The sequence below is a fragment of the Cibotium barometz genome, chromosome 40, assembly GCF_041138505.1.
Source record: "Cibotium barometz isolate CiBa-2024 chromosome 40, ASM4113850v1, whole genome shotgun sequence".
NCBI classification, from domain to species: Eukaryota; Viridiplantae; Streptophyta; class Polypodiopsida; order Cyatheales; family Cibotiaceae; genus Cibotium; species Cibotium barometz.
In genome coordinates this window covers 40979234-40995162 of record NC_141085.1, presented here as the reverse complement: position 1 = coordinate 40995162, position 15929 = coordinate 40979234, and the positions used below count along the sequence as shown (strand labels likewise).

The 15929-nt window shown below is 44.8% G+C and overlaps 1 protein-coding gene across 2 annotated transcripts in view; it reads right to left on the bottom strand.

Annotated features, from left to right (window-relative positions):
* LOC147615503 (kinesin-like protein KIN-14N) overlaps positions 1 to 15293 on the bottom strand; it is a 36179-nt gene extending 20886 nt beyond the window's left edge. Inside the window, exons 1-12 of one of the 2 annotated variants that reach the window (XM_086779603.1) lie at positions 15135 to 15293; positions 14903 to 14978; positions 14089 to 14373; positions 13191 to 13335; positions 12973 to 13082; positions 12637 to 12756; positions 12347 to 12550; positions 12050 to 12259; positions 11882 to 11956; positions 10977 to 11123; positions 10706 to 10853; positions 10491 to 10600 (exon numbers count right to left, since the gene is read on the bottom strand). In XM_086779603.1, coding sequence (XP_086635729.1) covers positions 10491 to 10600; positions 10706 to 10853; positions 10977 to 11123; positions 11882 to 11956; positions 12050 to 12259; positions 12347 to 12550; positions 12637 to 12756; positions 12973 to 13082; positions 13191 to 13335; positions 14089 to 14373; positions 14903 to 14950 — 1602 coding nt within the window. In that variant the 5' untranslated portion in view covers positions 14951 to 14978; positions 15135 to 15293. The remainder of the gene's footprint in view (positions 1 to 10490; positions 10601 to 10705; positions 10854 to 10976; positions 11124 to 11881; positions 11957 to 12049; positions 12260 to 12346; positions 12551 to 12636; positions 12757 to 12972; positions 13083 to 13190; positions 13336 to 14088; positions 14374 to 14902; positions 14979 to 15134) is intronic. The other variant, XM_086779604.1, reaches the window with a different exon arrangement.
* Positions 15294 to 15929: the final 636 nt, after the last annotated feature.

Here is a 15929-nt window from a genome sequence, read left to right as displayed (position 1 = left end):
AGGCACACTTTAGGACTTTTCTCCACACTCAAGTTTGAAGCTTCAAGCCTCATTGCTCAAGCCTCAAGCTTCCAAAGTTCCAAGTTCCATTGTCCAAGCCTCAAGGCCCAAGTGGCAAGTTAGCCCTCTCTCTCTCTCTAGAGTCTATACTATCTACATTGTGCCAACTTCCAAGCCATCTCTCTCTCTCTCTCTCTCTCTCTCTCTCCAAATTCCATGATCCATCCCTCTTGAGACTTGCAAGCCTCAAGAGTCAAGCGGCAACTTGCAACTCTCTATTGCACCCTTCTTCCCTCTCTCTCACACTATCATCATTCATGGCATCTCAAGGTGAAGGCGCCGCCGCCACATCTTCCGTTGCGGGCTCTTCACGAAGGAGGCCGGCGATGCACACATGGTCATGGTGGGATGAGGTCCACTACACTAGTCGTGGAGTGGGCGGTGGTTCAAGGGCATGGAATTGCAAGCTTTGTTCCTACAAGAGAAGTGGCGGTGCCAACAAAGTGCAAGCTCACTTTTTGCACGAGGCCGGTCATCAAGTGCAATTTTGCGCACGCATTCGGTTTATGAGGCGGTCGAGGCGGAAAAGAGAGGGCGACATGTTGCCGTTGATCCTCATGATGTGGTGAGAGCACGACAGCAACCGACGCGAATGGAGGTGGAGAGGAACCCAAATCTTGTTTCAAGCTCTCAACCATTCAAGTCCACTCCATCCACATCAGGTGCCTCCATTCCCATCCGCCGTCAATCCACTCTTAACGAGAATTGGAACCCAAAATTGAAGGATGAGGTGGATAGGTCGGTGGCTAGGTTCTTCTACCACGACCACATTGCGTTTCAAGCGGCACGGTGAGAGTCGAGACTCAATTCTCTTCACTCTTTTTTTTTTAATGTCTCATGCTTCAAAGCATTTGTCATATTGCCACAAAAAGCTAACATGCTACATGGTTTTCCTTACTTGAAATAGGTCTCCTTACTTCCGTGAGATGGCCACAAAGATCGGGGAATATGGCCCCTCTTATGTGCCACCTTCATCGGAAAAGATTCGCACCACTTTGCTTGATAGGGAGAAGTTGGCCGTTGAGCATGCGGCGGCGGATACAAAGGCAACGTGGGAGACTAACGGAGTCTCTCTCATTGTAGACGGATGGAGTGACACGCGCAAGCGCTCCATCCATGGAGTGATGGCCTACTCAAGGGGCGAAGTGTACTTCATCGAGTCACATGATGCAAGTGGCACTGGGAAGGCCGTGGATGTAGACGGATGGAGTGACACGCGCAAGCGCTCCATCCATGGAGTGATGGCCTACTCAAGGGGCGAAGTGTACTTCATCGAGTCACATGATGCAAGTGGCACTGGGAAGGCCGTGGATGTGCTTGCCGCGGAATGGGCGTCCACGATCGAGGTCATTGGGCCGGAGCTTGTGGTCGGCATGGTGGCGGATGGAGAGGCGTCAAATAGGGCAGCCGGGACCATTATTGAGTCAATGTATCCATCCATCACAGTTTCTTTTTGCATGGCCCATTGTCTCAACAACCTCCTCAAAGACATAGGTGCCTTGCCATGGATTGCACCCACCATTGAGGAGGCTAACCAGCTTGTATCCTTTGTCCTCAACCACCAAAGACTGCGACATGAGTTCTCTAAAAGGAGCACTCTTTCCCTCCTCAAGTATTCTGAGACAAGGTTTGCATACAACTTCCTCATGCTAGGCCGCTTGTCTACATGTGGCGAAGCCCTAAGAGGGCTTTTCCTTAGTGATGAATTTTCTGCCATGCCGCTTGGTGGGAGAAGGTGAAGACACTCGACGCCTTGGTCAAGCCTATTGTTCACATTCTACAAGTCATTGACGACCGTGAACCATGTATCGGCAAGGTCTATGAGGCCATGGATCGCATGATCGAGTCACTCGAGCAGCTTGTGCCAGACAGGGCCGAGTTTGAGGAGATCCACTCATTATGTGAGTCCAGGTGGAACTCCTACTACTCCCCTCTTCATGCGGCTGCCTTTGTGGTTGATCCACAGTTCCAGGGCAGAAAGCAAGAGGCCGACAAGGAAGTAAGCAGGGGATGGCGGATCATTTTGGAGCGCTTAGAGCCTGACCCTACCATCAGGCGGAAGATCAGAGACCAGCTATCTCAGTACAGGACGCGGCAGGGATCTTTTGGATGTTTAGATGCACAGCTTGACCGCCTCAAGATTGGGTCTCCTCTTTGGTGGGAGGATTACGGATCAGATGGGCCGGAGTTGCAGCGCTTGGCTATTCGCATCCTTAGCCAGGCTGTGAGCTCTAGTTGCTTGGAGCAACTTTGGAGCGTTTACAGTCACATTGCCTCTAAGAAGAGGAACCGCCTTGAAGTGCAAAGGGCAAGTGATTTGGTTTTTGTGAGCGCTAACTTGCGCATGCTATGTGTGACAACAACAAGGAAGGCGGATCCCTTCACCGAATGGGAGATGGCACAGCAAGATCCTGCAGCTCAGGAGCATCTTGAGGAGGTAGAGGAGGAGCTACAGCATGAGGGGGAGGAGGAGGCTTCAAATGGCATCGACGACTTCGACTTCCAAGCCTCCCGCGAGGCTAGCACTTCAGGAGCTTGAGGCTTGACTCTTGAGCCTTGAGCCATCTCACCTTTTTTGTGCCCACTGCCAATGGCCATGATCTATTGTGATCTATCATCTATGATCTATCTAGTATCTCTATTTTGTACCCACTCTTTTTTGTAACCCTCACTGCCCATGAGGCATGTACTTATCTCTTTGTATCTATCAGACTATCAATCACATAATCAGTGTGCCATCGATGTTTTATTAGCGCATTTTGCTCAAAATGACTCTTGTTTTTTTGTCTATTCGGTGTAAAATTTTGTTCAAAGTGTGTCTCCATATGTATGTCATGCATACAACTCCTAAATTGCTTTTAAAAAAGAGGTTTTTTTTTGCCGTTCCCGACCCCGTCCCCGGGACGGCACTTCCCCGTCCCCGTCCCCATGTGACTCTGCTTGCCACACATCTCTCAAGCTCTCTAGCACTCTTCTTTGTACAAGGCCAAGCTTTTCTCTCATCTTTCCCTCTTCAAGATGTCAACCCAAGAATCCGAGTTGGAGCCCATTCCCGAACATGAAGGCCTGCCGGTCTACGGAAGCCACCGATGGCGATCTTTTCGACGATTTTGTTTCAAAATCTGATTTCCAAGAATTTAAAGTTGCTTCGAAGCTTCTTTCTCGGAACGTCAAGCACAAGTCGCCACGCAAATGCAGGCTTTACAGAACTCCATCTCTTTATTGACCACTACCCTATCTACTCTTTCGGGTATGGATACTTTGGCATCTACTTTAGGCCCCAACATTACTCCGGAACGGGGGCGAGCAAAAGCAGCGTACCAAGGAGATAGTGGACACATGGCTACATAAGTGGTAGGTCCATTTTCAGTTTCATCCATATGGCAATGGCAAAAAAATCCAGTTAGCAACAGGTTTCCTCTCTGGCAAAGCTTTGCTTTTGTGGAAATAGCTCAAACCTAAACCAACGACTTGGGCACAGTTTGAAGAAGTCTTCAAGAAAGAATTCCTCAAGAAAGAGGATGACTATGATATTGTTGCCCAGTTTGCTAGTTTGACCATGACCTCGCAAAACCTCACTTATGAGGTCTACCTCCAGAAATTTCGAGACTTGCAGATGAAAGCTACGAAGATGGATTCTATTACTCTTTTGTGTTTCTTCGTAGCCTAGCCGGTTTACCCGACTCATACCGTTTACAGGTTAAAAACAACAAATGCAAAACTTTGGACAAGACCGTTCATTCCACTCGTATTTATGACGATACAATGATCTCTTCCAAATCTAAACCCGTGACCGAGCAGGGGAACAAGCACAAAAGGAAGTTCTCCGCACCGATGGCTAGCACGATAGAAGAAAAGTCTTTGGACCAACCTTCGAAGAATTCTACTTTGACACTAGTAAAGAAAAACCGTCTCCTCAAGGCTTTGAAGCTCAAGAAGGAGGGACGTCGTTTCATCTGCGAAGAAAAAGGACATATGCGTAACGAGTGGATGCAAAGACCAACGTAGGACCCAAGCCGAAGACCGCTAACCAGCTGACTTTAACAGGTACTTCAGTCACTATACTTTCTCGCCCTAGTTCATGTTTTGATTGTATGTTAGTCAGTGTACTTTCTCGCCTAGTTCATGTTCTGATTGTATGTTCAACTCTAAAGTTTTGGCTTGCATGATCTTCTCTGAGTTTATGGAGAAGTGAATGGCCATAGAATACATATTCTTTTGGACCCTGGCAACTCACACAACTTTGTTAATTATAAACTTGTGCAGAAATTGGGTCTTGGCACAACACCTAGCGATCATACCTATGAGGTACGCCTACCTGCGGGTCGGCAAGTATGGGATCGAAAGGTGGAGACGCTACCGATCCGGATTCAGAACTACGAAGATACTCTGGAGTGCTATATTATGCATCTAGAGCATGTAGACTTGTTATTAGGGATTGAGTGGTTTAAGACTCTTCAAGTCCAGATAGATTGGTCTAGTCATACTTTTTCTTTTTAACATAGGAACACTCAGTATTGTATCTTAGGTGGAGACGCTACCGATCCGGATTCAGGACTACAAAGATACTCTAGAGTGCTATATTATGCATCTCGAGCATGTAGACTTGTTAATAGGGATTGAGTGGTTTAAGAGTCTTCAAGTCCAGATAGATTGGCCTAGTCATACTTTTTCTTTTGAACCTAGGAACACCCAGTATTGTATCTTAGGTGATTGTATACATCCCTCTCAGGGACCTCTTGTAAATACAGTCGATTTTGAAAATATAATGAATTCTTCTTTGTATGATGCTTTCCATTGTGTCTTAATTCCACTTTCTTCATTTCTCATATCTACTATGGATGTTAATGAATTAAGTGTGTTTGAAAGCAACGAATTAAAGTAGATACTTGATTTGTTTCAAGATGTCTTTCCTAAGGAGCTGTCATCAGGCTTACCACCTGAAAGGGCAGTAGATCATCGTATTGACTTGGTCCCTGCTGGTGCTTAACCTATTAGTATTCCACCTTACAGGTTGAGCCAAGCTGAGAAAGATGAGTTGGCCAAACAACTCGTAGATTATTTGAGGATGGGCCAGATCCGTCCAATTAAATTGGGGTGCACTTATGTTACTCAGGAGAAAGAAGGAAAACACCTGGAGAATGTGTACGGTTAGCCGGAACGAAGTATTTCACAAAGATAGATTTATGTATTTCACTAGATACGTATTCATGAAAGGCATGTCGAAAGAACTACCTTTCGGACTAGGTATGGCCATTACGAGTTTCTCGTATTACCTTTTGGGTTAACCAATGCTCCAGCCACTTTCCAGCAAATGATGAACGATCTTTTTTATGAACATTTGGAAAAATTTGTGGTTGTGTTCCTGGATGATATTTTAATATATAGTCGTACTTTTGAGGATCACGTTAGACACCTCACAATTGTCTTAACTATTTAAAGACACAATCGATTGTATGCTAAATTAAGTAAATGCAAGTTTTTTATGATAGAAATCATTTACTTGGGACACAAATTAGAGATGGGTTGAGCATTGACTATGACCGAGTTCAGAAGGTTCTGGCCTGGCCTATATCGCAGACTGTGAAACAACTTCGTTCTTTTCTCGGTTTTGTTGTTTTTCTTCGGAAATCTGGGCGGGAGTACTCTTAGCTCACACTACCGATGACCTCTCGACCTATCACTTGGAATAACGATCTGGATATGACCTTCAGACATGACCTTCAGACTTTTGAAAGATAAAGTCAAGGAAGCACCTATCTTAGCATTACTAGTCGGCCTTATGTTCTTGAAATTGATGCCAGTGATTACGCAATCGGGGCTGCTCTATTTCAAGATGATAGACCTGTTGCTTTCGAGAGTAAAAAGCTAGACGACACTCAATTTCGTTGGCCAACCCTTGAGAAGGAGCTTATGTTCTTGAAATTGATGCCAGTGATTACGCAATCGGGGCTGCTCTATTTCAAGATGGTAGACCTGTTGCTTTCGAGAGTAAAAAGCTAGACGACACTCAATTTCGTTGGCCAACCCTTGAGAAGGAGCTCTATGCTGTCATTCACGCTCTCAAGGTTTGGAGACATTATTTATATAGCTCCAAGTTTGTGGTATTGACTGATCATCAGTTAATCAAGTATGTGTGCGATGCCGATGATTTGAGAGGAAGGAAAGCTCGATGGCCTGAGTTAATGCAAGATTTTGATTTCGAGATTCGTTATCGAAAGGGGTCCATGAATAGTGTCGCAGATGCGCTTAGTCGAATTAGAGAGGTGAATACTTTGTAGTTCATCGAGATTTCTATTGACTTATTTCAGTCATTGAGAGGACTTTGCATAGTTATTTTGGTCCATTTTGGCAGAAGATCTAGGACGGGAGCTCATTGATTGACCAAGACTCAGTGACTGAGCAACCTACCATTCAGGCTTCAGGAGGTCAGTGGATGATTCGGAATGAAAGAGTATGTAGAAGAGAAACGATGGTGTATTTGCGAGTTCCGAAAGATTCCGAGACTTTACGAACAGGTCGATCTCCGAAATTATCCCCTAGATACTGTGGACCATTTCGTATTACACAACAAATTGGTTCAATCGCATATGAAACTGGATTTGCCTTCTCATGTGAAAGTTCACCCTGTATTTCATGTAAGTAGACTTAAGGAAGTACTGGGTGGAACAGACCAGTTAGTTACTTCTCAAGAAATCATAGATGTCGAGGAAATGACATTTGTTCCACACAAACTGGAAAAGATCCTTGGATTTCATGAAAGACGATTGTGTAATACACTGAATACAAGATCAAGTGGAAGGATCGTGTTAAGGAAGATGCTACATGGGAGACATTGACTACCCTTCAGAGGGATTACCCTGGGTTTTTAGTGAGCTCAGGAGTGAGCTCTTAGAGGAAGGGGAGTATGTCATGTGCAAAGTGTGTATCTACCGTGTCCTACACGCACAAGACTAGCTTTGAGGCTTGGGAAAGCTTGGAGTTAGGCAGGCTGATTGGCAACCTGGGCTAGGAATAGACTAACGTGCGGGCACCCAAATATGGACAGGCAGGTGCCCAAGTGTGGACGCCCGGTGACCGGGCAAGAGCCTATAAAAGGGTGGCCAAGATTAGTCCATAGTTCATAGAGTCTCGTGTGTCTTTGTGAGAGCTCTATGGTCAGGAGCCTAGATCTAGTGCATACGTGCACCTGCTTTATGCAACCAAGGCCGATAGCAGTCTCGAGGCCCGCAAGGGTAGCTTCTTGGCGGTATGGGACGTCACGAGGTAGGGATTGGTCGACACGTCCAACTAGTTAGCTCAGCTCGTGGCTCGGTGGGGACATGCAAGACTTGTGGACTTGCCCATGACTGTCAAGGTTGGGAGGTGAGTAAGGCCTACACCCCCTTCACGTTTCTTGGTTTGTTTTGCAGGTTTCGAGCTGTGTACCACGAGTGTTCTATGAGGTGATCCTTTGGGGATTTAACAAAGACCCCAACCGAAGGATCACCTAATACACAAGCTAAACACACAAGGTTAGAACAACATAGAGGGGTGCAGGAAAACTCACCTCCCAACCATAGATTCAATCTGGAATCTCCCTCCGAGCTAGAGGATAAGGTAAGGTTCCACTTTCCCTCTGAGACCTTTTCTCTCTAGAAAACAAAGTCAAGGCGTTAGGAAATCTCCACTGTATACCAACAACAATTACCTCCAAAGTTGAGTCCTCCACCGATTTGTCTTTCCACTTGATCAACTTTAATCCTAAGCTTCCTCTCCCTGAAATCCAATACAAGCCCCAGCTCATGTGCAACAAAGGACAAGTCCTCAACCTCTATTAGTTCCTAAGGTTTCTTCAGTCAAGGTGTTCCCCATTTTGGGTTAACTCAGCATCTCTTCTCTCCACATGAGAGATTTCTTATAATAAGTGTCATGAACGGCACTATAAATGTTGTATTATGAAAAAAGCAGGTCAGTGACCAAGCTTACTTTTGGGCACCCAAGTGTGAATAAGAGCCAAACGTATATAAGTAATTATTTTCATTATCAAGGGGATGATCCCCTTTGTGCCAATTGAGTCTTGCTTGTCTACTTACTTTCTTGTGCTCTAGTCTTGTGTGAGAGAGAGAGTTGAGAGTAGCGAGAGTGAGAGGAGTGAGAGCCCTTCTTGTGGGCGTGCACACGGAGCTCCTTGAGGTGACAACAAAGAGACGGACTCGAAGGAGAAGAAGGAAGCACAAACTAGCGGAGCTTGGAGTCTTCAAGAGATACAAGCTCGGGAATCGGCAAGTCTCCACAACAAGTTAAGGGAAGCATAGCTTAGTGTTTGAGCAATCTTGCAAAGGGTTGTGTAAGCCATAACATTTCTGGCGCCGCTACTGGGGATAGAACATGAGTAACCCAAGTTACAAGTGAGTATACTTACCACTATACTATGACGACTCCGGTAAAAGCTTCCATAATACACACCATCTTGAAGCCAATCACTCTATGGTTGTCAAACACCACATGTCTACAATGATCAAGTCACCAAAAAATAGAGCAATCACATCCTAGAAATCATAATAACGGCTGAGACTGACGATAACGAGGATGATTTCGTGGTGTGATTCTGTTGTGTGATTACATGGTGTGATTCTGTTGTGTGATTACATGGCGTGATTCCGTCATGTGATTTCGTTGCATGATCTCGTGGCGTGATCCAAAAGACATGAGCCCATTCCGTGATTGGATGACGGTACCACGGTGCAACTTTCAATGCCCAATTAGAATCTGCCACATGGCACCGAAACGCCTTCCATTTATGACCTGGCTTTAAAAGTCACCGATCGTGATTTTTGCCTGTTTTTCTTGTTTTCCTTTTGAGTTCTTCAACAACCGTGTTGCTAGCTACGTGCATGCTTGCATCTCCATCGCCATGTCTGCTGAAATTCACTGTCACATGTGCTTCCAGGTAGGAACTTCACCCAAACTTGTTTGCAAGATCTATGGTTTCTTATCCTCTCTGCACAATGTGCATCATGTTTTGTGCCTGTTCTATGTAGGTTCGAATGGATGATGGCTCTCTATTTATAAAAGTGGACCATTCTGCTGAAATAGACACAATCCACACTATTTCCAAGAGAACCACTCAGAACCACCAAAAACTTAAAAAACGGAGGAATCATTGGCCGTGATTATGCAATCACATCCCGTGACTACATAATCACGCCTACTCAAGTATGCAAAAATTACACGTACCCCCCTCAATTGTCTTATTGACCTTGCCAATTAACCAATTTCACAATCAATGCTTCAAAATCACTTCCATGATCCAACTCAAGATCAGGGCCGTGATCGAGTCGGGCAATCACGCTCCGTGATCGGCAATCACGCCCCGTGATCGGCAATCACGCCCTGTGATCAACAATCACGTCTTGTGATGCATAATCACGCTTGCTCAAGTATGCAAAAATTACATGTACCTCCCTCAGTTGTCTAATCAACCTTGTCAATTAACCAATTGCACCATCAAAGCTTCAAAATCACTTCCGTGATCAGGGCCCAATCGGCTAGTCACGGACCGTGATCCCGACCTACCGATAACAGCCGTGATCGCCGCCGTGACCCAAAACCTGCATAATCACATCATCCAAAGTTAGGGTTTGGCACCATAAATAGGTTCACATAGGCTCAATCAAATGTATGGAAGATGCCTCAATGAAAAAGATAAGCAAAATTCCACCCGTGATTGAGCAAATCACGGCTTTGACTGATTGTAAAGTCCCAATTCCACCATGATGACCAAAGGGAAACCCCCCACACACATGGCCTAGGGCATGTGCACCAAAAACCTAAACACAAGGATGTGGAAGGCTCCTACTGGGCTAAAATTCAAGAGGTTAAACTGTTGCTCGATGTTTGCAACAGGATGGCATCCGACTCAGACTATGCATCCAGAGAAGAAGACTCTAACAAAGCAAAAGACGAAGCACACACCGCAGAAACCCATCAAGCAGAAGATAACATACCTTAGGAATTACATTGACAAAGTGCAGGAGAGCATACTACTAGATCAAAAAGTGCAAAACAAAAAGTCTTTGATTCCAACACAGACCCAAGAACTAATGCCTCTAGCCTCTAACTAGGAACTAATCTCTCATCATCCAATAGTTTTTGGGGTCTAATGGTGTTTAACTCCATTTTAGGTTGACTCAGCGTCTCTTCTCTCTCTCTCTCTCTCTCTCTCTCTCAAGTTCTTCTATTATATCAATGAGCTCATGTTCCATTACACAGTAAAAATCCATGCTTCTCCATTACATATTAAATCCTTACCTCTCTCTCTCTCTCTCTCTCTCTCTCTCTCTCTCTCAGCTCATGTTCCATTACATAAAAATCCATGCAAATTCTTCTATATCAATGAGCTCATGTTCCATTACATGGTAAAAATCCACGCAGATAACAACACAAACCTTGTATCCATCAAGGGCACTTTGAATCAATTGAGAAATCTCCACAAAGATATCCTCCTGCCCAACTTCTGGCCCAAATACTTTATCAAAGGAGAATGCATGCTTCTGTCCTGGGAAGCCAATAGAATGATGTGAGGATGTCAAGATACTACCCAGTAGTTAGATTCCCCTTAGGAACACTCAATCAAAATAGAGAATGGGAAAAATTTGTGCACCTTGAGCCTGAACAAGTTCGATACCACGCCCAAGGAGCTCAGTTGAATTCGGGTATTGCATAACAGGTGGCTCTTCTGCAGTGTAACTCTCATCATCTGGCAACAGCGGACGCACTCTGCAAAAGACTCTAATATTGCCTTTTAACTCCTGCAATCCCCATAGAAAGAAGAGACTTACATGGTATTCTTTACACTAGAAATATGTGCATTCAAGTAAAATCAAACCCAATATATCTCTCATAAAGCAGAGAGCTAAGAATGCAAGCCAGACCAGAATTGTGTTATGCAGTTTCCTCCTAAGCAGTTCACCCTCGCGAACTCTGAGCTCAGCCTCGGAGAGTTTATACTGCAACTCTTCCAATGCAAGCTTCTTCTCTACTCCCTCATTTCTATGTTGCACCATTGTCCTCTCTGCAACCTGTGTTTGCCAATGATAAAAGAAATAATGTAAAAAAGGAGACCAGATGGGGGACTCGCGTGCTCCGCCTGCAGCTGCTCACCCACTTGTGCTTTTTTGTGTGCATGCCTGCATGTGCATGTGCATCTGTGTGAGTGTGTTTGCACACAGGTGCTGTGTATCTGTGCATGCACATCCCTGCCTAGGTGTCAATGTGCCCCAATATACATCTGCATGTGTGTTGCTTTTGCGGGCACCTGTGCATGTTTGTATGCATGCCCGCATGCCCATGCATGCGCATGCTTGCCCACTTGGTACTTCACCCAGAGAAAAAGCTTCACATTTTCGAAAAGCATTCCTTTTTTCTCGGCAGAGTGTTGGAACCGTCAGGATCGAGCAGCATCACTGCTTGTCAGCTTGATCAGCGGAGAGAAGCAAGTGCACAGCGTGGGGGGCTTGCAGAGGATCAAGCGTTGCGTGGGCATGGTGTGCGTGCACATGCACAACACACAGGTGCTTTTGCATGTGTAGTGTGCTGTATGAATCTGTGTGTGTGTGGGCATATGTGCAGGCATGCAAGTTAGATGTGTATGTTTGGGTGCATGCGTGCAAGTTAGAAGACGAGCTACTGCTGAGGAAAGTAGAAAGATAGAAGTGTGAACCAGAGAGTCCCATGAAAACCTGTTTCTTAGCTATGAAAAGATGTGCTACATATTAATTGAGGAAACTGTAAAGCTGCTTAGCAAGTGGTCACACACGTCAACCAAATAAAATAATACCTGCAGCTTGTGACAAGCTACCCCCAGCTGACAGCGAAGGCTTGTGATCTCCTCTGCTTGAGAGGCAAAATTATCCTGCAAGTCAACATCAAAATCTAATAAGGAAGCATGATTCTATTGCCAATATAACGTATAGCAAACCATGACAGACTCCATGTAGAATGATACCTCCAATGTTGTAGCTTTGCTGTGGAGAATCTCCAAATCCATAGCCGACTTTCCAGTGCACTCCTTGTACCTAGCATTCTCTGCAGCTAACATGTCCAACTGCGCTGCCTGCTGTTTCTTATCATCTAATGCGTGTTGGAGTTCAGCTCGAAGCTTTTCTTCCTCATCCATGAGCAGCTTCCTCTGATTGGCACCTTCCTGAACAGAGGCCTGTAAAGAATGGTGCTTTCCACATCAAGTTTAGGTCACTTAACTTAAGGAGAGAATGGATGAATCTAGTAGTAGCATTTGGTTTACCTTGGCCTGATTGAGCTGCTCTTGGAGTGCCACAGAATGACCCCTCAAACTGCTCAGGGTCTCCATCATCACCGACTTCTCCTTCTGTATCTTGGACATGGTCTCGGCAGCAGCCGCAGCTTCTGTTTGCAGCTTGCTGTTGTACATCTGCAAGCTGCTGTTGTACTCTTGCAGTCTTCTATTGATGTCTTGCAAGGAGGCTACCTGCATTCTATCTGATTTAGACCTCTTTACACAGGGGAAGCTCCTACGTCATAAGAAACACTTTAATGCATGCATATCTATATGACCTGTTGGGTAGCACTGTCAAAATCCTTCCGGTAGTTATTGGACTCTTCCATCAGGCGCTCGATCTCCTTGTTTGCTGTCTGCAGGGTTTCTGCATTCTTCTTGCATTCTACTAGAAGAGACTGTAAGAAGACAAATAGCATTAAGCTAAGATTTTCATCATAAGCAATTCATTGGGTGTCTGTCACCCATGCCCACCTGTAGCTTGACACCAGGGGCAGCCTTACCACAGGCGCCCAAAAGAACTGCCGTCCATTATTCTCAATGTTGTCTCCAAGGCGAACATTAACCAAAAAAAAAAGGTATTAAAGGATGTGATTATGCTCATGTTACTACACCTCTTTCTGAGCTTCCACATGGTGAAGCTCGTCCTCCAATGCTCCACACATGATTTTGAGCTCCAACATGCCCGTCTCAAGCTCATTCTGTTTACTCCTGAGCAGATCTTCTGATGGTTTCCATGGCAACATACTAGCCCATCAAAATTAAGTATGTATTAAAGCTCAAAACCAAGTGCATTCAACTTAGAATGATAGTGGACCGTGACGAATATGACCTGTACATTTGTGATCTCTTCTCTCGTCAACAAGTTGATTCTGAAGATGCTCTTTCTGCGAGATGTAGGCAGCTTCTGATTCTTGAAGCCCATGGATGCAGGTTCGAAGTTTCCTTATGTAATCCATCATCTGCTCAGACTTTCCCTGTAGGATAATCACCACCCTACTTTAGGGTCCTGGGGCATGTTTAGCATATTTGCCATCATACATGGAGTTTTTCACAGATGAGGGTGAGTACAATGAGTCAGAATGGAATGATGGCAATCTACATGTTGCTACATTTACATGGGTATTTTCACATAAATGGGTTGGTAGAACCTGCGATGGGGAGGGTTTCTGGCGAACCTCCCCAAGACTACCAACCCATTTACTTTCACATAAATCAGTTGGTAGAACCTGGGACAGGGAGGGTCCCTGGGCTCGACATCCCCAAGGCTACCCAAAGGCACCACCACCTACAGCAGGTTTCCAGACCACCTACTGGCAGGGCTCTAAACACGCCTACAGGCAGGGGAAAAGTTTACTGATGCAGGCCTGGTTTCTCTCCAGAAAAAAAAATTGGCTTTCAGATGCTGATACCGTAAATGGGCTATTGTCAGGTATAGCATGTCAGAATGGCTTTCAAATGATGGCTCTACATGTAAGGGTATGTTTGCATGTGCATTTTCACACCAAGGATGAGAGCTGTTACTACACCCTTGAGCCAGAACCTATTTGAACTGCACCCACAGGCGTGTATCCTGGTAGTGAGCGATGAGAGCTGCCATGGCAGGGATCGGGCTTCAAAACCCTCCCCAGCATACGTCCATGGTGCCCACTGTAACTAAACATATATGTAACATGCACATACACATACATACAGCAAGAAAGAAATGAGTTTGAATTGAAGTGTTCAACCTTAAAATCAAACTTGTTCTTCCCCTTCATCTTCATGTTGAGCAAAGCTTCAATATCCTCTTTAGTCATGGCCACTGGATTACCACCGTTATCACAAGCCCTCGCCACAGGGCAGCTCGGTGTGGCAGACTGGTCTCTCTCTCCAATGTCGACACCTTCCTGCCTGAGATTGACGGCCAAGAAAGCTTGGCGGACACGCACTCTTGGCTCTGACATCACTCGTACCCCAAATATGTCTCTGCCAATTTTCCTCTTCTTGTCTGACGGAGCTTGTCGGTTTTCCTTCTGAAAAGACATTTTGTATGTGTCAGAAAAAAGTTAGGCCAAAATGGGATAATTTCAAGGCAGATCTTGAGAATTGCCTACAACACTAGTGTGGATCTATGCACACAAAATGACAAGAAAATGCAGGATTTGAAGAGCATTTTGTCACTTAACCCCCATTTACCTCAAAACAGTAGTGATTAATGCTTTAAAAAACCCTTGATTGCAGAAAACAGAGCAAGAAGTATCCATTTATCCACAAAAAATGCATCACTATGAAGAGAATTAATGTCTCAACAGAAATTGTTGAGGAAAAATCCCTGGATGGAAACCCTGCTATGAGTAAATGTCAGGAAATAAGAAATGCACAAATCTCAAGAGGAAAGGAAAAATCCCTGGATGGAAAGCCTGCTTTGACAGAAAATTTTGTAATAAGCGGCAAAAATGCAGCAATCTGTAGAGAGTATCAATTCTATTAAGCAGCCAAAACCAACAATCTGCTGACGCAAATACGGTCGAAGGGGAGAGGTATGTAGCTCAAATTTCTTACATTGAAAGGGCTTTTTCTCGCACTTCCGGGCGGCCTGGATTGCATCATCGCTGATATCAGGAAGCTTCTCCTGCTGCTGCAAGAGACAGAGAGGGAGGTCAGAAAACCTTGAAAATATCAACATTTTGTTGGAGGGTCTCTAGCTATGCGCTGGCAAGACCATTTGTAAATATGTCTTCAAAAGGAAGTTTCCTACGTCTCTGTGAGCTGGGTTAGGGTTAAAAAAGCTCACAGAGAAATTATGATTTTCTGTAAGGAAGCTTGAAGATGAAGTAGGAGTAGGTTGAGCCTTTCCTGTGTAGTAGTAGTTCGAGCCTCTGCTGTGCGTGTGTGACGTTATGGCTATGGTGCCTTAGAGAGAGCCACTTTTCGGGATTGGCGTGTTTGCTCAGCTCTTTTTTCAAAAAGCCCGATTCTCAAACGGTCACCTTGCTTGAGAGTGGAGAGAATTTCAAGCACCTCCTTTTCCCCTTTTTATCTTTTGAGCTCTACCAAGGTACTACAAATCACAATGGTTTGTTACTTTGTTGGTTAAGTAGTCTCTCTCCTACACATGCCCTCTCCTCTTCTCTATATCTCTATATTATCTTAAAGAAGAGTTTCACAAAGCTTTCAGGTGGCACGAATTTAGGGGTTCGTGTGAAGAGGAGGAGGAGAAGGAGGCTCTAGGAGATTGGGGTAGAATTCGAATTTGGAGGTTGGAGACGTGCGAAGCATGACTGGTCAAAAAAAAAAGAGCTAATGAGCCATACCAAGGGGTACTTAATCATCTTCGATTTGTAAGAGCTAGCCCATATTTTGTTAAAAGAACCATTCTTTACCCCCACCCCCCCTCCCTCCCTCTTCTCACACGCACATATACTCAGTTCCTAGCGATCTTTTATATCACATAAACATCGTAGGTTTCTTATGCTAGCACGATAGTGATCTTTTATATCACATAAACATCATAGATTTCTTAGGTTAGCAAGATAGTGTTCCCCCCCATTTCAAGTTGTACTAACTCATATATTAGTCAATTCGTTTT